The 26,468-nt window shown below is 41.2% G+C and overlaps 2 protein-coding genes across 18 annotated transcripts in view; both read right to left on the bottom strand.

The window, feature by feature from the left end:
• Positions 1-11,077, bottom strand: part of Lypd1 (LY6/PLAUR domain containing 1) — a 37,511-nt gene extending 26,434 nt beyond the window's left edge. The window contains exons 1-3 of one of the 2 annotated variants that reach the window (XM_004836095.4): positions 9,881-10,256; positions 9,718-9,753; positions 8,359-8,496 (exon numbers count right to left, since the gene is read on the bottom strand). In XM_004836095.4, coding sequence (XP_004836152.2) covers positions 8,359-8,496; positions 9,718-9,753; positions 9,881-9,944 — 238 coding nt within the window. In that variant the 5' untranslated portion in view covers positions 9,945-10,256. Of the gene's footprint in view, positions 1-8,358; positions 8,497-9,717; positions 9,754-9,880; positions 10,257-10,961 lie in introns of those variants that run through there. The other variant, XM_021236790.2, reaches the window with a different exon arrangement.
• Positions 11,078-11,565: 488 nt separating this feature from the next.
• Positions 11,566-26,468, bottom strand: part of Nckap5 (NCK associated protein 5) — a 915,317-nt gene continuing 900,414 nt past the window's right edge. For 15 of the 16 annotated variants that reach the window (XM_021236818.2, XM_087195889.1, XM_013076858.3 and 12 more), the window contains one exon: positions 11,566-13,039. In XM_021236818.2, coding sequence (XP_021092477.2) covers positions 12,761-13,039 — 279 coding nt within the window. In that variant the 3' untranslated portion in view covers positions 11,566-12,760. The remainder of the gene's footprint in view (positions 13,040-26,468) is intronic. The other variant, XR_002386357.2, reaches the window with a different exon arrangement.

Genomic DNA, 26,468 nt, shown 5'->3' with positions numbered 1-26,468 from the left:
AGATAAAACTGTCACAGCATCCTTCCATCAGGCTCCTGTCACCGCCTGCTTCTAGAGATACTTCCTGTCCCGCTGCCAGTGAGCAGGTGCTGGCCGGCTTTCATACTAACTCGTAGCTCTCGTTCTCCAGATTCCTCTCCCACACACTACCTGCCCCTCCAAAGACACAGAAACCCTCAAAAAAACCCCTACTTCCTTTGTAGCTACCATCCATTTGCACTCCTAGTCTGGGTGTCTTCCCTGGGTTGGAAAACTAGCACCCTGGGTGGGCTGGCATTTTGGCTTGGGAGAGAAAGGGTAGCCTCTTGCTCTTTCTGAACAGGTTTACGTTATTAGACCCAAGCTCATGCTAGACTGTGCATGAGCACTGACAGGGTGCCCAGCATCACTTATTACACTTGCTTTCGCGGATGCACTTTGAAAGAGCCTCTGTGGAGGGCATCGTCAACAGCTCTGCTCATTCACATTCATCCTGTGTGCAGCGTGCTTGGACCATGGCAGGCTGACAGCCGCATGCATGGTGCCACCCGCCTCTGGCACTGTCTCCAGCCATTCCACTGCTCTCTCGAACAAGTCCAAGAAATAGAAAAACATAAAAAGCTATTGTCCATGTCCAGTGAGAAATGAAATGCACTGGAGCAAGTATCACAACTTCCTTAAAATAATACGCCACTTTATCACTTTTGCATGTAGATCCTGCTTGTGGTTTGCAAAGTCATAAACCCCTTGAAATCAATGCCTTGAGCCATTGCTGCTTTATTCTAATGCATCCTTTAAAAAAAAAAAGCAACTTATTACTAACTCAATGGCTTCACCTTCTCTAAAATACTTAGTCCATCTCGTGCTTTGCTTTGTAGTGTTGGCCACCATCAGAAGATTTGAAGCAATTTATTAATAAAAGAACATGCCCTATAGCTTTGGCCTATGAAAACAGTTTCTGAATAACAATGTAGCCACAGTGCAAAGTTTACTTGTCTAAAAATAATTAATGGCATATATAACAAATCTTTACTTTATTTACCCTAGAGCTTTGATGGAAGCTCCTAAGTGATAGATATGACCTCTTGTGGAAAGCCCATGGGAGAAAACACATTGTTTTCTACCAGCAACTACCCCCATGCCCTCTATTACAATGAAAACTACAAGGCAAGAATAATTCAGCTTCAAGAAGGATTTTAAAAGAACAGCACATATTTCCCACTTTCAAGAGCAAGTTTGGCTTGGGAGAGAAAGTCTAGACTTCAGCAGGGGCGCAATATTCATCAACAACGACCAGATCATGCCAGTTTGATCTCCATAACCAAAATCTTTCACTAGGATCTCTCTCAACCTGCCCTATCCTCCAGTCTTCTCCTGGGAAGAAACAGGAATGCATCAAGAATGCATCAAGATGCTCAAGCCAGGGAAAGAAAACTGTCTACATCACAGTGAACTCATTTATAAAATGAAAGCAGTGGACCAGAGAAATTGAAGTCCTTCTAGCACTACTGATTCTTGAGGGCTGCAGCCTATAGAAGTTGCATGTGGAAAGGGCCGCAGAGACCACTGATAGGTGCTTCAGGCATCAGGAACAGCCCATCCACGTGCCTGAGAATTCCTGAATTGACTTAAACTAATTCAAGATCTCCTCAAAGGAAAACAGGTTAACTACTTAAGCAATGAAGAGTCCAGTGCTCAGCACACAGCAGATACTTGAGGAACATGAATCCCTTTGCCCTATAGCTCACGGAAATGACTGCCCCTTGGTACAGGTTTTTATTTCAACTCAGCACAATGCTGAATTAGTCCAGGGAGCTCCAATGTTTACCACCACATGCCACCCAAAATCTCATCTCACCCTGCCCTATTCTAGCATTTAAAGATCTACCAAACTGGAGATACCTGGACTAGCAAGAGGAAGGTACATTTCACAATAGGCAATGGCACGAATGAATCATGAATACATTATCCTAAGCAAAAGAAGCTAGTCACAAAAGGTCACATATTACATTATTTCATTTATCTGAAATATCTGGACCAGGCAAATCCATATAAAGAGAAAGTGGATTAGTGGTTTCCAGGGGCTGGGAAGAGGGGTCAATGGGGAGTGACTGGTAATGGGTATAAGGTTTCTTTATGGGGTGATAAAATGTTCTGGGATCAGATAGTGGCTACAGTAATGCAGCTCTGAATACTGTATACTAAAAACACATTAATTATTCTCTTTTAAAGGGTGACTCTTATGGTACATGACTATCTCAATAAAACTGTTCTTAAAAATGCAAAGAAGAAACGGAGAATGTCACCACACTGACTGTAAAAAGACCTGGGAAAAGGAAAGACTCTTGAATTCATCGTCTGGAATGGAAGCTCTCCATGTGTAAGACTCACCAATTACCAAGAGGGGATATTATCTCACTGTGAGCCTTCCTGACTAAATATGAGGACCCCCTTGGAAGGAATGCAAGCACTTCCTCAGTCTGAGAAATGAGGAAATAGTGTACAAAGTAATTTGCATTAAGGTACCTGCTCCATCCTTCTTAGGCAGGTATGGAGACTGGATGAAGCCACCTCTGTGAGCAGCCCGGTGGGTTTCCAGTTTTCAGACAGATTCCTTGAAGATGGTTATATTGGCTGCATTTTTCATTTTCATGCTATATCTCTTAAAAAAAGAGGGAGCCTATATCTACATTTTTCAGGGCAGGAAGCTAAGCCTCTTGGACAGTAAATAATCTCCTCAGAGTTCTCAAGCATGGAAAGCCTAGACAGTTCATGGGTGCTCTGTCCCTGAAGGACATAAACAATTCTGCCATTTGAAGAGTGAAAACAATGGTTGGGCTTTTCCAGCCTTTAGTCCTTCAACACAGTGTGTTAAGAAACTGCCTGGTTAAAGCATTAGACCCCAACCATCTGAAGAAAAGAAAGGGAAGAAAGGGAAGGAAGGAAGGAAGGAAGGAGGGAAGGAAGGAAGGAAGGAGGGAGGGAGGGAGGGAGGGAGGGAGGGAGGGGGAGAGGGGGAGAGGGAGAGAGGGAGGGAGGGAGGGAGGAAAGATGGGAGAGAGCATATGAGAGCACCAGAGAAGGCTGCAGACTCAGACTTTTTTTTGTTCCAGGAGTATATGAGAGAAGCCGATTTCTTTTTCAAAGTTCAAAGGAAACGATGTGTTTTGTTTTCATACTTCGTTCATTTCTACTTGGGAAAAAAAAAAACCCTCAACTTTGAAGCCTCCCTGTTTAAATTCATTAGGAAAACTATCAATGACGGAAGCTTTCATGAAATTGTAGTGGGAGGAATTAGTGTTAAGGGAGAGCTGGATCAATCTTCAAATGTTTCATCTATGGAGACGGGAGGTCAGCATTAGCTGCTTGTTCAGCTGGAAAGTTAACATAAACAAATGCTTCACTTGCTGGAGAGTCCAAGGGACTGAAGGTATGTGATATTCCCCCTCCAAGTACTTGCTCAGAAGCCAGCTCTGCCTGCCACATTAAAGAGATAGTCACCTGAAGAACTAAGTGAGCAAGCTGACTGGCAAAATGTCTTGCCTTATAGAGAAAGGTGTTTCTCTAGAGGTAGTGATATCCACATTCACAGCAGCACAAGATCTCCTGTGTAATTCATAACTTTATTGAAGTTGACATGGAAATCTTTTTAGCAAGGCTGGTACTAATATACATGGATATCTTTGTTGATGGGGATATCTTTTTAAAAGATTTTTTTTTAACCCGTTGAAGTTTCATTTGGCAAAACTAAACCACGATGATTTTTAAATGTTTTTTATTCATAGAGCATATTCTACCATCCATCTGATTCATTTGAAGAGAGATTAGGATGAAAAAGTTAAGGACTGCAGGAGGATGTGTAAACATAGGCTAACAGAGAGGCCTGGTAGAAGGAGAGAAGAGATGGGGCAGGGAGAGAAAACAAAAAATTAACAGGTATCACTGCTATGTCTAAAGTCCTTGTGGAAAAAAGAACGCTAAAAAAATGTCTTTGTGCCTAGGACACAGCATGAATGAAGTCACTGCCAATCTGAAATTCTCCAAAGGAGTACTTAATGTTTAATATTTTCATTTTTTTTTGCAAGAATTACATATGGCATATGCAAATATTCACAGGCAAAAGAACATAACACACACCTATGCCATTGTGTATGTGCATGTTCCTGAGTGCATATGTACATCTTTAAAGAACACAGGCATAAAGCAATTGTGATCTGATTGATTAGCAGAGCTGGGTCTCTTCTTGCCTGGCTCACACCAAGGCCAAACTAGAGTCTATTATTTCAAATCTTGGTAAAATTTAGCAGAGCTAGACTTGAGAAGATATTAGCTGTGGATACCTTTTCATTTCTCTCTCCTAAGAATAGATGACAGATTATTTTGTAGACATCTAGCCCTCTCTTGCTCTCCCGTTCAGCTGAGGAGAAAATAAAGCACAAAATGAAACCTACCCAAAGCCTGGAGCAATCTTTGCCTAACTTAATGAGCAACTAACTAATCCACAAGGAGAATATCCGTTACTTATACAGTCATAATGCAGACACAACATGGCATGTAAATCAGTAACTCTTGTATTGCAAAAGAGACAAATAGATTAATCCATGTTGCAAAGGACGGGTGAAGGGATCGATTAGGTTACTGATTCAGACCATGAACTTTCTCTCAATATACTGCATTTAACTTTTAAATAAGGTTTAGGAGAACCTGTAACATTTTGCTCACTGACAGAGCTATATTTTACTAAGGGCTGAAATTGGCTAGTCTATAAAAATTAAATTATGCCCCTTTCACTGTATCTAGTCAAGAGGAAAAACTCTAATTACAAGATTGCACTGTCAAACAAATGCAAATTCACATTCTTTATATCCTGGTTTAAAAATTCATACTGGAAGGGGGAGGTTTCTATTCTGAAATGAAAATCAGTATTTGAAATATTTTGTGGAATGCAATGATAAACAAGAGCAAAAGAAGTGTCATTATCAAGGATGCTGGTAAATAGACACTAACCCATTACATGCAAAGCTGGTGAGAACAAGTCATTAGTTATGCAAACATTTAAATATCAATTAGTAAGGACAACGAAAGAAGTCCAACCAAACCTCCCTTCCCCAAGGGGCTTATTATTCCAGAAATGACCAAGGAAAAAAGGAGCAATAGAAAATAATCTCAGCACCTAATAGGAATACCACTCTGGGGACTAGGTAAAGGTTAATTTTAAATGTACTTCCCAATTGAAAATTAAATGTACCTGCCTCAAAATTCATAAGAGCTGAGTTTGTAGACTTAATCCAGAAAGGACTAACTGAAGGCTTGGGCATATTGCATCGCTGGTATTTTTTGGGGGAAAGAGTGCCTTTCATTACTGCTTAATGTCAGACAGGCTTAGTTCATTAAAATTTCTTAGTCCATTTAAAGCCCTGATTAAAAAAAAAAATGCCAGTCCACACAGCACTCAAGATTTCAAAAACCCTACTTCATACCCTTTCAACATTCACTTTGCTGTCTGCTCAGCCTGCCTGGTAAACTTGAGGGACATAAAAAACTGTCTAAAACCTTAGAACTCTGCCTGAAGTATTTTTTCAAGCAAGCTTAGTGGTATATTTTATTACTCTATGAGAGGCTGGTGGGTGATATTATAACAGAGGTGTGCAGTTACAGAGCAGGTTTCAAGTGCTTCTTAGTAACAGTTGGCTGACAGACTTGGACCCAACACATAACTTTTTTAGATCTTGTTAATGTACAGTTCAAAAAAATGTTTGTCCAGATCAGCAATTCTTAACTTGGACCACCGCAGAATACATGAGGTGCTTATAAAAGACCCAAAGCCAAATATACCACAAACTTATGAAACAAGCTTCATGTGGACTAGAACAAAACTCCAGGAAGATGCCAATAAACACCCTTAACTAAGAATCAATGGGTCCTTTAAGGTCTAATGTGCAAAGATTCTCAGTACAACATATATTATTAGTTAGCTCTTACTCTGACTTCTACTGGTATCATATAATATGCATTACTTTCTTTTTCCAGAGTGGAGAACTTGACCATGCAATAGAATTAAATGCCGAGTGGTTCTGGCATGGAGTAACAGTCCTCAAAAGAGAATTACCAGATTTCATGATACTACATGTAAAGTGCTAGGAAAGAGCCGGATACCCAGGGCACACACTAAAATTAGCTCGTATTACTGCAATGGTCATGCTACGTTGTACCATTTAACAGTCAATTTTAGGTTTGCTCCCCATTCTTATCGGCAAAAACCTGATTTTTAACAATTACATAATCCTAAACCTGGGAGTGCCTTGGAATTATCAGCCTTCAGATATTGCTCTTTGATGCAGAGACAAATGTATTTGGCTGTTTACTCCCGAATTTAGGCTGAGTCCCTGGCACATACCTAAACCTATTGTCCTTCCCCTCTAAACTAATTTTTCCTTTGCATTCCTCAACTGCTTCATTTTCCAAACGTAACAACTGAGATTATCTTACACTTCCACCTTGTTCCCCTTCTGGCCTTTTGCCTGTGGAAGGAAGAATCTAGTTTGGAAACAAGGTGCTCAACCTGACCACGCTAATAGAAAACAAGCAACCTCAGGCCAGGCACTTAGGAGATTTGTGTGCTCAAGTTTTTTGTATATATTATGGCTGTTCTGACTTACTGTAGCATGCTGTGGAGGAGAGAATGAAGATGAAAAACAGCACTTTGAAAATGGAGTGTGCTGGTATGTATCTTAGATACATATATATGGAGGAAGAAATGTTTCTCAGAGAAAGTAACTTTCTGACTAAAATTTGGTTCATATCCTTTCCTCAACTACATCCCAGGCTATAAAATACAATACTCAGGTAAACTGAAATTTTTAACAGGTCTACAGCACATCTTCATTTAGTGGGGCTCTAAATTTCTGCTTGGAGGAAAGCTGCAAATACTAAAAAGTACCAATAAAGTGTTCCCAGTGATTGACTAAAATCACAGCAGTTCTGCTGATAGAACAGCCTTTTCTTTTTCTCTCAGGTAAAATGCAGGAATAAAGCACAAGTACAAGGGAAATCACTTGTGAAAATTATCCATATCAATCTTAGCTTAATAAAGCACCACTAAGTTTTTGTTTGCTTCTGATTTTTTGAGAGCACACATGACCTTTGCCAAAACAATGGTTGCTGCTTTTCTTGGGACAAGTTGTTCTTGAGAGCAGTAAGTCTTAGACTTTCCAGAAGTGTGCTTTTGGTAGAGAGAATCCACATCACAGCCAATAACGGCCTACAAAGAAGAGCGGACAAGACAATACAGACATCACAGCACAGGGACAAGCTATGCTAGGGGAGCTAGTGGATGTGCCCCCTCAAATGACTGGCTGGTTAGTAACAAGACATTTGCTGGTGTGTTTTGAGAGGAAAATATTCTCCCAAGGTGCTAACTTTAAAACTAGTGCCCTTGCATTGATTTGTCAGTGAGTTAAGGAAAGTACACAACAGTCCTAATCACTTCAAGGGGCTGTGAGCAGTTCATGGACTAAAGGGGAACAAGGCTTTGGTTCTTCAATATCATTCAACACAAGATGCTATTTCACACCTTTTCAATAGTCTTTAAATGGCAAAATTGAACCATCAGTTTGATCTTGAAATTGAAGCAAAAGCTTCACAAATTTTTTCAAAGTTCCAGTTACCTGTTGGCGGGGGGCTTTGAATTCTGATAAGACTATTGGGGAAACTGGGGGTTCCATTTCCAAAAAAATTTTTGCTAACTAGAGTGTGGCCTGCCAGCCACAAATCCTCTTCTTCCCTTGTATAATGCCCAGGATCTCTGCTCAGCTAGCTAAGCTGGCAGGGCAAGGAACAACATTCCTTTGAAAGATCTTGGCAATTTGTGCCTGGAATTTGATGCATTAGATCTAAAATTAAATAAAGATCCTATAGTGTTCTTCAGAGAAATATGGTGTGGCTCTATGACAAAACACATTTTTCAAGCTCTGACCTCTGGGAACTTCAACTAGCTCCATATTTCAGGCTGACATCGCTCACGGGCTCACAGGCTACTGTCTAGTTGCCCAAGCCAGGACTGATTATCCATATATTTTCCACCCTCTGATCAGCCTTTAGTTTAAGGAGGTGAGGGGAGTAAATAAAAAGAGAATCACTGATTTACATGCACTTCCCCTCCCAACTCCCTTGGGGAGAGGCCCTGATAATTAACTCTAATGAGATTAAAGTAACTTGGAACTCTTCATTTTCCCAGCACTATAAAAGTAAATCTGCAATAACCAGAGTGTGTGCATTAAATCAAAGTCAGTCCCTTCTTCTGTAATGTATTGGCCCCCTCACTCTCACGCTGGAGCCCAGGCTGAAGGGCAAAAGGGGAGAGAGTTGCTCGGCTCTTACCAGCACTTTGCTCCATCACTTCTTTCTGACACATGTCTTGAACGTTCACCGTGCAATTCACGATGAACTCAGGGGAGGAGCAGTCATTGTTCAGCTGGAATTCTTCACATTGGTAGCACTGGATTTGGAGCGCAAAACCTGCGGGACAGGCAGTCTGGTTCACACCCAGTGGGCGTGCAGCCCGCCCCTGACACCACCGCGGTTGTCGGCTCCAGAGAGCAGAGGCTCCCACCCCGGGAAGTACGGGGACCCGCACTGGCCCTGCTGGAACTCTGGGTAGTGCTGGATGTGGCTGCAGCTGGCAGGGAGCAGCGCTGGTACCAAGGGTCCTGCAGGATAAAGTGGAATCGTGCCCTCGGACCCAAAGACCCCTTCTTCTGACACAAAGGGCTCATCCAACAACACCCGGAGCCTTTTCCAAAATAGTTGAGAGAGGGAGTGGGTGCAAACCCAAGAGCAAAGTAGCTTTAGAGACAAGCATCCGCTTCAGTCTATGCCAAAGGATTTGCCTAATTGCTAATTGGTTACAAATTACCTAATTACTATTTTGGCACCATTTGTGATTGCATTCACAGACGCCCTTTCAGTTTTATTTTATTTTTGAAGTCATAGTTCCTATGCTTTGGTTCTGAGACTTCCTGGGAAGCCACGCGGGAGTAAGGGAAGAGGTTCTGGACGCCAAGTGCCCCTGCGCCCTAAGTCCTCGGGTTCAGTGGTCCTTCCTGGACCGCAGCCATGGGTGCAGGTCCGCGGCAGGGGTCCCAGTTCCGACGAGCTCACTCAGGAGCGGCAGGTGAAGATGGAGCCAGATACTTGTACCTTCCATCCCTTCAGTTTGGTTGCTTGGGTCTGGGCCCTTCATCTAGATCTAACCACCAGCACTTTCCCGGCCCCTGAGTGTCCACTCCCAGCCCAGGACGATAGCACTCAGCGTGCAGCAACCCAGCCCCGGCACAGCCCGGCCCCGAGCCGCCCAGGGCTCCGTTCACCTGTCGGCGCCGCCGCTCCCAGGGCTTGCCAGAGACGCTCGACAACTTGGAGAGGTTTGGGGAATATCGCCCCCTCTCTCGCCAAGCTATAGCGCGGCGCGGACCCTCCCTTCTCCCCACCCCAGCTTCTACCAACTGTAGCCCGAGCAGCTGCCGCCAGAGTCGCGAAAATCCGCCGCTCCCCGCTGTCCCCCTGCAGCGCGGGACTTGGAGACTTTCCCAGTCTGGCGCCTCCGGGCACCAGTCTCCGCGGCCAAACTCCCGCCGGGCAATCCCTGAGCTACGCTAGCCCCGGGTGGGAGTTCTGGGGGCGAACGGGGTGGATAGGGTGGCTGCGCCGGGTGGGGATGTTGGCCTCGAGTCTTCTTACCTGGCAGCAAGAACAATCCGCAAAAAGTTGCGGCGAAGCCGAGGACCCACATCCTCCCGGAGCCGCGGGGCAGGGAGCGGGCAGGCGCATCAGAGGCGGCGACCGAAGCGGAGGCTGCCCGGGCCGCAGCGGCTGCGGCTGCAGAGGCTGCTGGGGCCCGCGCTGCTGCCGCCCAGGCGACGGCCGCCGCCGAGAGGAGCCGCAGGTGTCGCCCTCGGCGCCCGCATCGCCCGCGCCGGGGCTCGCAGCTGCCGTGCGGGTTCCCGCTCCTCTCGCTCACTCTCCTGGGCCAAGTGCCGTGCCTCCGGAGTTGGCGGCTGAAGCTGAAGAACTACAGGCGACTCCGAGCACCCGAAAAAGTCTCGCCTCTTCCTCCCCCTCCCACGCCACGCACCACGTGACGGCTGCCGAGTTGGGGAGGGGGTGGCGGGCGGGGAAAAGCGGGGACCGTCGAAGTCCCCACCCCCTTCCTGCGGCCCACTTCTCCCGCCTCTGCTGTTCCTGGGAAAGGGGCGCCGAGGGGTAGGAGGAAGTGTAGTTTTCACAGGTTAGGGGAGCATCCGAGAAGGCGCAGCAGGTACCTGGGGACCTGGCGGGCGCAACTGGGGGACCCGCGTGGCGGGGTCGGGAGACCGAGTGCTGGGCCAGGCCTCGAGCGCCCTCTGCTCCCCCTACTGATAACGGGCACCCAGCCACTGGGTCTGGCCCACCAGCCAGAGCTTTAGTGCCTCGGCCGCTGGGCGACTCTTGGGGGCGGTGTGGGGGCCGTGTACCCGTGCACCTGGCAAAGTTGCACACCCGCAGGCTCCCTGGGGTGTCCGGAGCTGCAGCGCGACCTCCTCCTCAGAGAGGCCCTCAGGACAGGTCACTGCCGGGCTCGGCCTTCACAGGGTGGGTAGAAGTGTGGTGGGAACCCCGACCGCCGTGCAGGTCCTGGCCACCTTCCCTTCGCCCTCTGGCGCGCGCCACAGGAGGGGGCACTGACACAGCCCCTGTCGCCTAGCACAGAGGCGAGCCCTAGGGACGACCTTTTGGAGAACCCAGGAGCAAACAAATCCGGGCGAAGAGGACTGCTTTCCTCCTCCCTCCCTCCGAAAGGAGGGGCAGGCTTCCTTCGGGCCCCTAAGGCCAAGAGCTACAAGTATACATGCTGCGCAAGGCACGGTTCCTGTCTATGACTTGGACACTGGCTCTTCCTCCCACGTACCCCAAATTTCTCTTCACCAATTCCGAGTGACACCCACCTTGCTTATTCCCCGGACGCCACGGGGCTGTTTTTCGCCTTCCGCGCGGAGCTTTGCAGCAGGTGGTGCCGGAGTCTGCGTGCCCGCCCGAGCTCGTTTGTGCCCCCACCCCCAATCCCGCCCATTCCCACCCCTTTACCCCAGATCCCCAGGGAGCATCCATTTCCGTGGAAATAGCCTCCTAAACTTGGCCCCTTTTCCCGCCTCCTCGTGGGGAAGCTTTCTCAGGCTGGGACGCAGATCGTTTATTTCCCCATCCTGCCAGCAGAGCAGGTCTGGAAATGGGCGTAAATGACTTTCTTGTAATTCCTCTGCAGAGATCCTTCGAGTCTGCCTCGGGCTCCTTCACTGCCTTTGCAGCCCCCCCCCCCCCTTTCATTTCTAGTTGGTTAACCCCTCCGGGAGACTGAAAGGCTCTATTACTCGCCTGGCCTGTCTGCAGGCTCTGATCTTACAATTGGCTGCATTACTATCTTGGGAGCAAAAGGGCCAGTTTGTTTATTCCTTCGGGATAAGCCGTCTTCAGAGCACGTGTGAATCACTACCGGTATAACTGTGTGGGCCAGAGGGTCCTTGAGCAAATTCTTTTCAGCATATGGAGGGGTACAATTGTGATAGGGCTTTATTCGGAAATGAAACAAAAGGATTTTTAAAAGCCTGAAAGACAAGGCCTCTTTACATAATTTTCATTTAGGGTAACAAAATTAAAATATAACAAATTGCACAAATTAAAATAACACTGATAATACAATATTCTTTAAAGAAACAATTGTGTGCTAAAGTAACCAAGTAGATGCTAAAAGTGTCTCTACTATGCCTAGTTTACAAGCTCCTGTACAAAAGCAATTATAAATAGTTCACATCTAGAAAAAATACACATAACCTTTAAAATAGAATTTATCCTTACATATCAACAGTCTTTGTAGAAAAAAAGGATATTAAAAAGTAAGAAATTTTCTTAGCACCAACCATTGATTTTATTGTTAAAAAGTGAACATAACAAATAGAAATTTGTTTTCATTTCTAGAGTACCCAGATTTTAATTTTAAAAAGTAGGAAGATAAAAATCATCAAATAACATCAAGAATCATTGAGAAGCACTAAGTAGAAGAGGATATAAGGAACTGTCTAGAGGGAAAAACCAATGGAAATAGGATTAGGTTGCTTCTGGACATAGGGTCACATTTCCCAGTGTCCACACTTCATTTTTCAGTGAAAGCAGAATTATTATTAAAACTTAAATCTCTCTTCAATTTTACAATTGCACTGCAATTAAAAACATCTATCAAAATAAGACTGCAAGATGGAGATGAGTAGGATCTCTCTGGTTTTTCCACAGGCCGTGTTTTAGGTTTACAAATAATTTGAGGACTACAATGAACTTCACAAAATCTTTAGTTGGTATTTAAAAAAAATATATATTATCATCAATTTCTAAGACTTAGTACATCATTTCAAGAGCATGGCACAGATTCCTTTTATTGCTATGTTTTTCTTCCCTACAAATATAATTTCTCTTCCAAAAAATTTACAACTTCTGTACAAGTATTTTAAAAAGTGCAAAATTAAGAATTCTGTATCATGTTTACTTTTATTCCTCTTGAAACACAACAAATGGATTCACTATTTATTGCCCTGTCTGAGAAACAAGCCCTAGTGGGTTGCCTGCTGTGTACTTGACAAGGTAGGCGCTGGTGTTGCAATGGTTTATGGTTAACAGCTCTATGTCTCCCACCCCCTCCCTGCTTTCTTTTTTAAGTGGACTATTCCCAGCTCTCACTAAGGGGCTAAAAAGTCCTTTATATATCATTTGAACCTTGACTTGCACAAGAAGAAAAGCTATCATATAAAGAATCACTCAAAGATTCCAAATTGTCTACCCCAGGCCTATCTGAGCTACTTAAAGATGCCTCTTCATTTTTTTCTCTTGCTTCCTTTTGTCCTTCAACCTTGCTCACAGAGTTCTCTTTTTCTAATAAAATCACAGTATTGCTGTTAAATTTATTGAATGACTCAAGGGAAATTTTAGATAATCTATGCTCAGGATCTTCTTTTGTTTCTTCAACTTGTTTCAATTTCTGCAATAAAAAGAGGAAAATATTAGAAACATATTTCTTTGGAAAATCAAGTTATCCTATCCAATATTCAATTATTATGTGTATAAAGTGTAGTTTAAAGAGATAGAACCTACAAGTCTTTAACAATCTTCTAGTATAATTAAATGTAATAATAAAACCAATTTTAGAGATAAATCAAGACTTTAATTATTTTACTGAGATAAATAGGTCCCAATTTACAAACCAGTTAAGTGCCATTTAATTTCATTTTAAATGAGTCCATTTGAAATTTATTCAGGTAAAGTGCCTTATTTTTCTTAATCGAAGTTTCAAACTCTGATTCCTTGCTAAGTGTTAGTAGGAATTTTTCTAAATATAGATATGTATTGAGTTTCAGCCAGAAGTTACCGTAATTTGAAAAAAAAAAAAGGGCAGAAAATCCCTTAAATTGCTATAAAATTTAAGAGGATATTAAACTTGTCAGAAGCATTATCATGTTTGCATTTCATCCCTTTATGGGACTTAAAATACTTGAAAGAGATCTCTGGGTCTTTAGCTGTGGCTTCCAGAAGGCTCAAGTGTGTAAAACCCATAGAAAAAGGTGTGCAGTTTAGTAACTCCCCTGTCCAGCAGATTCTAGTAATATCCCAGGTTATACTGGGATATTTGTAGGATGTTATTAGCACCCTCTAGAACTTCATGAAACACTGCAGTCACACTCAGTAATCACTGCAGATAGCCCAGTGAACAGGATTGTGTTCAGTTGCTCAAGTCCCAGTCAGGCTGGCGAGGACAAAGGGAAGCAGAGATGCAGAAGACCATGAGAAGAGTGAAAGTGTGAAAGCCTCTAAAGTAGTTCTCATTTTCTTTTCTTTCAGGCAAAAATTCCATCAAACAGAAGGAAGAAGCAGGGGCAGGGCTTAAAAACGATGATAGCTGCGGCTTACTAAGCAGCCACTAGGTGAAAGGCTCTTGACAGATTTTCTCTACCAGCCTTTTCACACCTGAAAGTTATGTTTAACTCACATTTTACTGTGTTTGCAACCCATGTGTTCTTTTTAAGTTTTATTTTATTTTTAACTGACACATAACAATTATACTGTGTATGGAATACAATGTGATTATATATATAGTAATGATCAGATATATATATAGTAATGATCAAATCAAGTTATTTACCCTATTACCCCCAACATTGATCTTTTTTTTTTTTTTTTTGGTACCGGGGATTGAACTCAGGTCCTTGCGCTTGCGCAGGAGGTGGTAAAACGACTGAGCTAAATCCCCGGCAACACTGATCATTTTTGTGGTAAGAATGTTTAAACTCCTCTCCTCTAGTTATTTTGAATTTTCTGATAATATTGTTATACTTTACACCAGAACATCAGAACTTGTTCCTGTTCACCCATTTTAAAGATGAGGAAAACAAGCTCACTGTGACAGAATAGTTGCCCAAGCTTGCAGTGCAAGGGACAGAAAACAGATTTAGAATTTCAATGTGACCCATGCTCTTATTCTGCTAAACCATGCTGTTACAGAGGGGCAAGATATGTGCTTTCATGTTGTTACCCAAATCTTCCATTTAAATGATAGACCAAAGCCATATATAGTTCTGCTTCCCAACTTGCCCCTGGCCCATGTGATGATGCTGGACTTCAAAAAGGCACAGTGAGGAAATCGAGTTTCTAGAGAGGCAGATAGATATGGCCACAAACCTATGGATCTCACAGCAAATAGAAGGAGAAAAGCGAGACGGAAGGGGAGGACTTCGGGCTCCCAAGAGCAGGCACAGAGTTTCTCTGCTATGGGAAGTGGTGATACTCCAAGGGAATATCTGAAGGTCAGCCTTAGACTAGCGGTTCCTTCCTCATGCTATGAACATGCAGGCACATCCTGCAAGAGTTCAGTTTCAGTCTCAGGTGGCTATCTTGAAACCATAGGGGGCCGAGCAACAGATTTCTAGCCGACTGTAGAACAGGGATTCTCTGATGAAGAATAACTCTATGAAAGAGCCCCTTTCTATGTTGTGCCAATTTTTTAGCATTCCTTTTTCCACAGAATTATATAGCACAGTATTAAAAATACACGGGGAGTATGAAATGCTTTGGAGAAAGTAAACATTTACCTTCATTTACCAAATTGTAAATGTGCATTTACATTTAGGTACATAAAAGGCATTCAATGCAATTTTCTCCTCACTTGGATGTCTTAGTCCTTTCTCTTTCAAAACTGCAAGCATTTTTCTCCCCTGTTTCTGGTCTATGTAGATCTCAACATCATTAAAAAGATACTTATTAGGGCCAGGGATTTAGCTCAGTGGTTCTGCTGCCTGCTTTGCAAGAGCAAGGTCCTGAGTTCGATCCCCGGTACCAAAAAAACCCAAAACAAAACAAAACAAAACAACATCAACAACAAAAAAAATACTTATTAGAGAAGCTACCACAAAGTAAACAGAAGATCTGGGTGCTGAGAATACACGGCTGATTAATGTTGTTTCCTATAGGGGAGGTTGGACCCTTCCCTTGGCTGTGGCAGTGGCTGAATGCATCCTTCTTCAGGTGTAAATGGTGATGAGACACACTTGAACTCCAGGATTAACTAAGGTTTTAGAAATAAAGTACTATAGGCCTCTGGTACATAGAAGATGCTTAATAAATGTAAGGCAGCATTCTTATTCTAGGACAGTGTTTCTCAAAATGTGTTCCCCAGAAGAGCAGTAGCATCAATATCACTAAGGACCTTGTTTGAAATGCAAACAGAACTACTACATCAGAAACTCTCAGGTATCCCCCCTTCTTAACAAGCTTATATAATGATTCTGATGAACACTAAAACTGAAAACCTAGACTACAGAAATTTGTAGTCTTGGAACATAGACAGATAAAATGTATAATTTGGGCTAGAAGAGTAGGGCAGACCTGTAATCCCAGTACCCTGGGAGACTGAGGCAGGAAGATGCAGGTTTGATCCTAGCCTGGGTAACTGAGTAACTTAGGGAGACTATATTTCAAAATAGAAAATAAAAAAGGCCTAGGGATGTAGCTCAGTGTGAAGGTTCTGGGTTCAATACCCCATACCACACACATACACACAAAAGTATAATTCTGTATATGAAGGCTGAGGTAAGGAAAGAATTTAAAACATGCACTGTCAATGGGATGGTACATCACCTTTTCTAAAGGTTTCAAGCTTTAAGGTTGTTTTTTTCAGTTAAATATAACATAGGACTAACTGGGCCAGGGGAGTTATGGAAATGAGGGACCATTAATAAGAAAAACATAGTCATCTCAGGCTCCCTTTTATTTCCACAATTTGGATGAAAGGTGAGTGCAGAAATATTTCTTGGCTCTAAGAACATCAGTGCAAATGACAAAAAGGGACAAATAACATTCAACTTCAGGTTAGGGAACTTGGGAGTATATCCTGTATTTAATGGCAACAGAATCTATTTAGATCTAGATTATTGGTGCCGAGCACAAAGGTGGGTTCAGATCTTTTGACTTCAAAGGTGAGGACATAAATCTAGGTCAGTATTTGTTTATATTAAAAATTTACTGATTTTTGAGTATTGGTTCCTATTAAAACAAAATAAAAGAACCCAGCATGTTCATCAACTTGCAATCTTTGCACTGTCTCAGAGGTTTTTCTTTTTCTTTTTTCATAGTATTAGGGATTGAACCCAGGGCCTTTACATGGAGCTACATCCTCACCCCTTTTTATTTTTTATTTTGTGACAGGGTCTCCCTAAGTTGCTATCAATGTTGCCCAGGCTGGGCTCAAATCTTCCTGCCATAGCCTCTCAGAGGGCTAGGGTTACAGGCATGCAACCCTACGCACAGATTATTTGAGTTTCTGAGCTCTGGATCATGTATTATGCTTTATTTTTATTTTCTACCTGTCACCCTACCCTCACCTTCTTCCTCCCTAAAGGCCTAACCCAGTACTAAATTGTCAGGAGGTTCTCATTGAAAACCTCCTTTAGGTTCCAGTGCTAGCTTGGGCTTTTCCAGTAGTTCTGCCAAGAATGACGACACTAAGTAGCTTCTTCCTTCCCTGCCCCTGTATGAACATACTGAATTAGCCTCAACTGTGCTTGTCAGATGTCAGGTATATTCAAACTTTTAAAGTCACATTACATTTAAATGCAAATAGAAGGAAGGACAGAGGTCAAAGAGTAATGCATTAATGATCTATCTGGCAAATATTCACCAAACAGTGCAGGACAGTTGTTAGCAGCTGCATGGAAAGATGCTTTGCAAACTAGTCATGGTAAAAACGTTCCTATTTTTACTGAGCACTGTTCAGGTGCTGACAAAAATTTGTAGGGACTGTTTTGATCCCTGCAGGACTTCCCTAGGGTAGGTGGCATTCATTGAGGCTTGGGGAAGTTACATAACTCGTGTAAGGTTTTGTAGTAGTACTTGGTGAAGTTTGGACCTTGACCTGGGGGTCTATTTGCAGAGTCCAACTTCTGAACCTTTAGCTTGGAAAAGTACTTAACAACTATTAGCAGGATCTTTAAAGATAGCATCTGAAGTAAGAATTACAGGAGAAAACAATAATGATAAACACAGTACGGATTTGTGTTTGAGAAGAATTATGTTGGTTCTAAAACACATCCCCAAATCCTTTATATGCTGTTTCACCAGAATTAAAATTACTTCACTTGCCACCTATAGGTGGCAACAGTTGTATGGATGACTTTTTGGTGGGGCTTTTTATTGCACTGGGAGCAAAAATAAGGCTAAACAGGCAAGATGAGAATATATTTTCAAGTTCAAAATAAGTAGCTTTCCATATTCTTACAGTATTTTCCTGTCTTTAGTGTAACCACAGAATTATTAGTGATAATCCAAGCAAGAAGCAGATAGTGACATATTCAGAAATTTCTTGAGGATTATACCTTAACTAATTTAATTCTTTGTTGTCCAACAGTTAATCATTCACCAAATCAATTTAGTATTTGACCAGTTTTGTGTAATCTTGTGGTTTTGATTCTCATAGGAAATTTCATAGGAGAGTGTGCTTTTAGAAAGATTTTGAAGGGTAAATAGGATTAAGATATACAATAAGGAAGCGGGAGGGCATTTCAGTAAGTAGCCATCTAATAAGCCCCTACTGCCTCTGCACACCACTCTGTAGTCTACCTCGGCACCAACATGTGCCCAAAGAGTCTCTTGCTTGTATTTTTAGATTCTGTAATGGACGGACTCACTCATTGTAAAGGTAGAAACACAGAGCATGCCCATTCCAAGAGGTTCTGAGACACACATCTAGACTCAGGCAAGTGCTGTTTTAGCCCAGTATCTGATATATAGATAGTTTGTATTTCTAAACAGCTTTCCCATGTGTGATCTCACTGTGCTCTACATCAGCCTGGAAGGTGAAGGAGTCTGGAGACAGTTATACTTTATATGGGATTATTTATGGAAAATATAATTCATACAAATTCAAGTTCAAGTGAAATTAGACCTGGAAACTTAGATTTATGATATTTAACACAGAAATAATTAGCATGTTTTTTCATAGTCAATAGTAATCATGGAATAGAGATTTTGCCTAGAGCAATATCATGAACACTTGAAAGGATCAATTAGGAGGAGATATAAGGAAGATGAGAATACATAAAGTGATACACAAAAACGCAGTGATAAACCAACAAAATACATATACAAGATGGTGTCAGTTTCAAAGAGATATATGTTGTACATGTACAGCCAGAAACTCTTGTCCATAGTTGGGGAGAAACAAGAAATTTATGAAATAGTGCAATTAATTATTGTTCTATGATGAAGGCTACTTTCATTATTTCAAATATGTTTCCATCTGTTGATTGTATCTTAAAAATATTGGTTAATATATCTTGAAAATATTAATGTATCTACTAATATATCTAAATGTCAGGAAGAGATTCAAGTCTACTTGGCAAATTCGAATCCAGCATCATTTCTCAGCTGGGCCCTAAAACAATGACTCTTAGTCTAAATGAATGTAAACAGGATGTTAATCAACATAATTTTTAAGTTCTCTGTTGCTAAAGAGGTCAGCTGCCAATCATTTCAAGAAAATATGTGATAGGAAAACAGCTATACATACAGAATTTTTACTATATGTCAGGTTTGGGGTTGCATGCATTACACGAATTGCCTCATTTAACCATGACAGCAACCCCATGGGACAGCACTGTTATCACTCCCATTATACAAATGGGAAAATACAGATGGAGAAGTGAAAGTATGCACCCCCATACAATGGCTAAGAAGTTTGGAAGGAAGAACCAGCCTGAATACAAAACTTGGGATCTTAATCAGTACATATTACAAATAGGGATTTGGAAACTTGTGTGCAATTCCTTGCATTGTGTTAATTAGCTGTGTGACCCTCTGACACTTAGTTTCTTTACATGAAAGTTTTTTGAATCTTCCCACTCTGTAAAGCTCTGTGAGTCTAAATATTCTTAATTGGGTGTCTTCTGTGCATCTATTAGTGGAACTGGAGGTGGCCCAATAACCAACCCTAACATCCCTCTTCCCCACCTAAGTTCTCAATGACTTGAAAAATAAAAGACAAAGGCTGACAGGAAGCTAAAATATTTGCTTCATTATTGATAAAGCCTAAATTGGAAGATGAGGTTTTTATTTGCAAAGAAGTGAGTTTCCTAATACTGGTCTTAAGAAACAGACAAGCTCAATAACAGGCAGCCCTGGGCTGGGGAATAAATGTTTTACCTTAAAATCAACAGGATAAAGAAACAGAATGGAGTGTGTGCTTCTGACAGCCAGCCTGACTCCAGAGAGACTGGGAAGATCCAGAGGTGGATTATGCATTGCTAGTTCCCTTCCTAAACTTGCTAAACAAACAAGTCACTCCTCTGTCCCCTGAGAAGTCAATCAGGGGGTTCAGATATAGCAAGTCAGGAGTGTTATCCTAGGGAGCTCCCTCCTCTTGGAAGGACACATCCACAACAAGAGGGTTTTCACTTGGGAGCAGGTAAGTCAGTGGAGACTGTCTCATCCAGGGCTTTGCCTTGAAGTTGAAGTTGTGATTCACCCCAGCTCTTTTCTGAGGAGCAAATCTTGAGCTCTGGGAAGATGGACTCAGGGCAGATTTTAGTGTTTTGCTCTTGTGGGGATGGGGAGGAGGAATTCTAATTCAGGGCCCCTTAGATGAGGATTGTACACATCTTCAAGTCTACGTTATGTGACATTTGTTGGGGTAGTTCAACCTCAAGGGAAAAGATGCAGGTGAAGTCATTTTTTGCAGAGACACTAGATAATCTCTTCCTTAATGCCACCACTTACTGCATTCCTGGTGGAGCCACTTTCTGGATGAGAGATAAAAATAGACAGAATGACCTTTGGTGAGCTCTAGAGGCCCCTTCACACTGTTCTCAAAAGTTGTGGTGTTAACTTTGTTAACCTGGTCAAATTCCAAGTTGGATAGTTATTTTGCCTGTTGCTCAGTTGCCTCTATTACCTCAACTGGACACACTACTCTTCACTTGCCCTTCTGAAAAATTAATGTGATGCATCATTAATAGAGAACCAGTCTTCCATCCAACTGCCCAGCAGGGAGATGTGAGCTGACACTTGGGGGCACTCTGTTTCCTTATTGGGGTCTTAGTGATGCTTCAGTATCTCCAGGGAAAACCGGTTTTATTAAGTGAAAGAGTAATTTTCAGTGGAGATGTGCTTTTATGACCATATTAACTATATCGGTGTCTTTTACCATGATCAATGGCTTTCAATGTCTGCTACCAGAACCCCTGAACCCAGGAAAAAAAAGAGATGAGTTTATTTCCTGGGGAAAAGAAAAAAGAGGCAGACAGGTCAGTAGAAAACTAAAGACTGCTAGAAAATGGTATACCTTGTGGAAAGTTAAAGAATGTACTTTGGAGATAACAGTGGCCATAAAGACATTTAAAGACTAGATCAAAAGGAGTCAAGGAAAGAGATATTATTTTATTGAAAAGATGCGATGTATTTTCCATATATGGAAGATAGGGGAAGATGTGGGGCCATGTCCTTCAGTAGGGAGGGCAAAAAAGAAAATTGCAAACTTTGCTTATGGCAGAGAAAGATATTTGGGAACAGAAAAGGCATAATGACAAAATGATAAGTTTGGGTAAAACTGTTACATGAATATGAATATTCAAAGACCATTTGTTACTTCTGCAATCTCTGATATTAGTGTTATCACCTGAAATGCCTTTTTGGAAACTTGTATTTTTTTCTCATCTGCTGGATGTGTAAGTGTTATTTAAAATATAGGCTGATCACCTTTAGCAATCCAACATGTTTGATGAGTTTTGGTCAATTTCCCCAAAAGTCAAATATGCAATATTTTACGGTGACCTGGAACTGGGCAAACAAGGTAGCTCAGCGATAGCAGCCCGTGTAAGGAGCTTAACTAAGTGGAACACAGTGGAGGATGGTTCTCTGGGTTAGCTACCTTTTTCTAGCATAGAAATACTAACTACAAATTTTATTCAGGAATGAGTACTGAGCAAGTCTTGACATGAGAACATCTAAACATGTTCATTTAGGTGTCAGGCTGATAAGACTGAGGACATCAGGTTTTTCTGTCTTTAATTTATATGCACCATTACGAATATATATATATATATATATATATATATATATATATATATATATATATATATATGCTACTTGGCTACTTGCATATATGCTACTTCAAAGAGTGGTTATTTTTATCTCTGACTACTCTTTCCATCATTTCATGGCTTAAATATGTTCCTTATCTATCTAGCAAACAGGGCCACGTCTGGCTTAGATGTCAAAGTATTTGCACACTAAAATGAACTTTGTCAGAGGAAAATACAACATGCAAGACAGATCTGTGTATTCTAACACCATGCAGCTATGTTTTTATTTTGGAGTGACAGATTTTTGGTTGCTTTTTCAAGAAAAACAAAATATATGCTTTCTTGGATCAGGTGAGCTTAAAAAGAAGCTTCAACTATTTTTTTTTTCCGATGGAAAAATTTTCTGACTATCATGAAAATGGTCAGCCAGGAGTGGCAGTGCACACCTATAATCCCAGTTCTCTGGGAGGCTGAGGCAGGAAGACTGCAATTCAAGTCCAATATGGGCAACTTAGCAACTTAATGAGACCTTGTCTCAATATTAAACAAACAAAAAACAAACAAGGTGGGAATGTAGCTCAATGTGAATGCACCGGGTTTAATTCCTAGTACCTCAAAAGAAAAAGGAGGAAGAGGAAGAACAGGAGAAGCTCAAAGTGATCAAATTATTCCTGAGTGCTACGTTTCTATTATAATGAATCTATGAGTGCCAACATGAGGAAAAAACATTTTATATTATCCATTAACTTTCAATAACCAGGTAAGTGAGAATTACTTCTAATAGAATTTGGTGGACCATGTAGAAGTCACAGTACATCATAGCACCCAATCGATTAAGCATTTTCTAGCAACCATGGAATCAAAATGGGGCTGTAGTTAAGGGGCATCCAGGATCTTCATCAGCTACTTAGTGAGCACTTATTGTGTACTACATGGTATTCTAGACATTGGAGACACAGTGGTGTATGGCACAAAATCACTGTTCATGTGGAATATAGAAATTAAGGGTACTTTCATATGAAGTAAATACAGAACAAAGCTCCAGATACATCAGAAAATGAGTCCCTGAAATCTACCTTATTGAATTAGAAGAGTCTACCCAGCCTGTTGTTTGCTCTGATGATGACATTTAGAACACAAATATTCTAGATTTAGTGTTTTGAGGAAACTCTATACTGATTTCCATAGTGGTTGTGCCAGTTTATATTCCCATCCAAAATGTAGAAGGGTTCCTTTCCCCCCCCACAACCTCACCAACATTTGTTGTTATTTGATTTCTTGAAAACAGCCAGTATTTTGAGGGTCAAATGGAATCTCAATGTTATTTTAATTTGCATTTACCTAATGGCCAGTGACATTGAGCATTTCTTTATGTATTTATTGGCCATTTATGAAGTGTCTGTTTATTTTACTTGCCCATTTTTTGATTGGGTCTTTATTTTTGAGGGCCTACTGTTTTGAGTTCTTTATATATTCTAGATATCAGTCCTCCATTTGAAGAATAACTGGCAAAACTAAAACTAGAAATTCCACTTTACCCAGCTATTCCCTCTCTAGGTTTCATCCCCAAAGAGCTGAAGACACCATATTACAGTGATACATGCATACCCATGCTTATAGTAGCACAATTCATAATAGCTAAGTCTTGGGAGTAGTTTATATGTCCATCAACTGAACAATGGATAAAGAAAATGTGGTATTTATACACAGTGGAGTACTACTCTGCCATAAAGAAGATAAACTTGATTAATCTGTGGGAAAATGGATGCACCTCGAGACCATAATGTGAAGTGAAGTAAATCAGACACACAAGCTTAAATATTGCACAGTTTTTCTTATATGAAAAACACAGATTATAAATAAAGACCAAAATAAAAGATAGATAATAGAAAGTATGGAGATGAATCTTTCTCAAATGGGAAGGGGATCAAGAGACAGAGGGAAGGGAAAGGGGGTGAAAAAAGGAATTAAGATGTGTTCTGTACATGTACCAACTCCACACAAGAGATATAAACATTATATATTATGACCATGTGCTAGTAAAAAGTTTAAAAATAAACATTCAGTGAAGTTAGGAAGAAAGAACATAAATATTCCATCAAACTCAATGAATGTGTCTACTCCCAATCCTATTTTTAAAATAATTCCATAAAGTTGCTAACATGTCTTTGATATTTTTAGACTATAACATCATCCAGGGAGATCTTTTTCATGGGTTAACTACTTACAATTTACACTCTCCTTTCTGAGTGTAGTTACTTCCTAAATTTGATGAATTTGGAATTTGAAATTTCTTCTTTTTTCTCTTAATTTTACATTGTGGTCAACAGTAACCCAATTTTGTAATTGCTCCTCTTTAGTTATGTGCTGGTTCTATGACAGCTCCATCCACAGGAATCTTTCTGCTTACAGATTCCTGTCCTAACTGCTCAAATTATCCATTTGAGAGATTATAACCACTCTACTCTATAGGCTTTTTTCCTGTCAATGTTCCTTCCTTTCAACTGAATTCAAGCTTCTGGTGGCCACAGACTGGATTTTATTCTGCTTTCTTTCTCAGATCCTGACATGCTGTCTTGTACAACTCAGAGACTCAACAGTGTTGTCATTACTCAATCTGTTTTCATAGCGTTCCTTCCAGAAATCATATAATCAACCCAGTGTTTATCAGTGTATGTTTTCCACGAGGAACAGACATATATAGTGTTATGGCTGTGTGTAGATGTCCACTTAAAGCTTCATGCAGTCGCTGCTGGCGCTTTTTCAGAATTGGCTGAATCTAGAGTGTGTGATTGATTCATGGTGCAAAGCTAGGCCTGAGGACACTAGGATTAAGGGTGTGAGTGCTTCCTGCCCTAAGTAGTCTGGATAAGATAAAAGGGCTAGAAAAAGTTGCTAAAGTCCCTTGCTTGCTTGCTTTTGCTGTCTTCCCCTGCCATCAACTATTGCCCCTATGTCATGTGCCACCCTGCCTTGGAGCCAGCCGATTACGGACTGAAACCTCTACAAACTGAGTTAATAAAATTTTGAGTGTTGGGTATTTTGTCTCAGCAATCAAAAAAGTAACTAATACAGTAAGATTTTAGACTTTCACCTGATTTGTGATCACACAGCTGCTGTCCTATCCCTGCACATACTAGCAAGGATTCCAGATTAGCATCAAGAAGCAGGACACCTGTTAGATTAATAGATGTTGTACTGGCAAAAGCAATGTCCTCTCTGTCAGGACTTGAGACAGTGAATCCATATCTCATGGTCCCCTGGTTGAGCAGCTCTTCTCTGAGCCATCAGGGATCTTCTCCTGTCCTTCCAGGAGGACTTGGCCAATGCTTAGGTGAGGAAACAGCTGGCAGCACTTTCTGGAAATCTGATGCAACAGCCAATACAATACATTTTGCCTCAGGGGGCAAAATGTTATTGACAGGAACTATCCCCCCCACCATGATAGATGGTTCACATATTGGCACTACCTTTTCCTCAAGTGCTTCCTGCACCTAGAAAGCTTCGTCTTACCTGGCCTAAGCCAGTCCCAGGCAATTTGCTCATATTCTGAGTCCTATTCATTTTAAGCAAAGGGAAACTTGATATGTGCCTTGGTGCTTCTGAGTAAAAGTGTAAAATGCCTCAAGGATGACATTCTTACAGGCAGAAATAAGATTGATTTACAAATATTATTGGGTGTGAAAACAAAATATTAAACTGTAGGGAGATTACATTATGGCTGTCTTGGTACAAAATTCTCCTACCAGGTAGGAGGCAGGAGCTTTGTAGCATCTCTCTACCATCTTAAATTCAGTAGTCTCTTAACTATGGGAGATATGTTCTAAGACCCCCTCTGTTCCAAGGCTCCTGAGCTCTATTTATACTATGTTTTTCACACACACACATATATATATATTTTCATATTTAAATATCTGTGATTTTAAGTTTAATTTATAAATTAGACACATAAAAAATTAACAAAACAGAGCAATTATAATAATGCACTGCAATAAGTTATGTGCATGTGATTTCTCTCTCAAATGATCTGGAACTACATTCTCCTTTTTTTTTTTTCCTAGTATTGGGAATCAAACTCAGGACCTTGCACTTGCCAGGCAGGTGTGGCACCACTGAACTATATCCCCAGGTTTACCCTTCTTCTTATAATAGGGTGAGATAATGCTGTGCCTATGACATGAGATGAAGTGAAGTGAATGACACAGTGACACAGAGTTAGGTTGCTGAGTTAGGGTTAGTTGAACACAAGAACTTCAGTACCATAACAGTTGGGCTGATAACCAAGATGGTTAAATGATTAATCACAGAAGGGTAAGGTATACAGTGTGGGCAGGAAAGAAAGATTTCATCACATGACTCTGAATGGTGTGCAATATAAAACTTATGAATTGTTTATTTCTGGAATTTTCCATTTAATATTTTTGGACTGTACTGACCATAGGTAACTGGAATCATGAAAGGTAAAACTGGGGATGACAGTATGTTCATTCAGCAAATGGACTGTCCCATTATCAAACGTAAACTCTTCATGAACCGTAAGTCAGCCATCCACAACTAAAACGATAAACTTTGCTTTGCCTCACATGCACAGAACAATTTAATGTAAAAGTGAAGTATGTCTGCCTCGAATAGCTGTGTAAACACAACTTGCCTGCTATGAGAATTAAATATGGATCAACAAAATCAATAGTTAATTGTGTAACTTGGGGTCTTTAATTTCAGAACTAATCTGTAAAGAAGGTCCAGAGGATGTTTGCTTCTGATTTTCTTAAAATATTATTTAAAACCCTTCTGTCAGGCAAAAGAGTTCACAAGGTCTTTATGTTATTTCCATAAGTTACTTGG

This window comes from Heterocephalus glaber, unplaced genomic scaffold (assembly GCF_053883595.1).
Source record: "Heterocephalus glaber isolate CG9 unplaced genomic scaffold, H.glaber_assembly_v1.0 deba00000347, whole genome shotgun sequence".
NCBI classification, from domain to species: domain Eukaryota; kingdom Metazoa; phylum Chordata; class Mammalia; order Rodentia; family Bathyergidae; genus Heterocephalus; species Heterocephalus glaber.
Note: the sequence above shows the minus strand (reverse complement) of the source record. Positions and strands in the feature narration are given on the sequence as shown.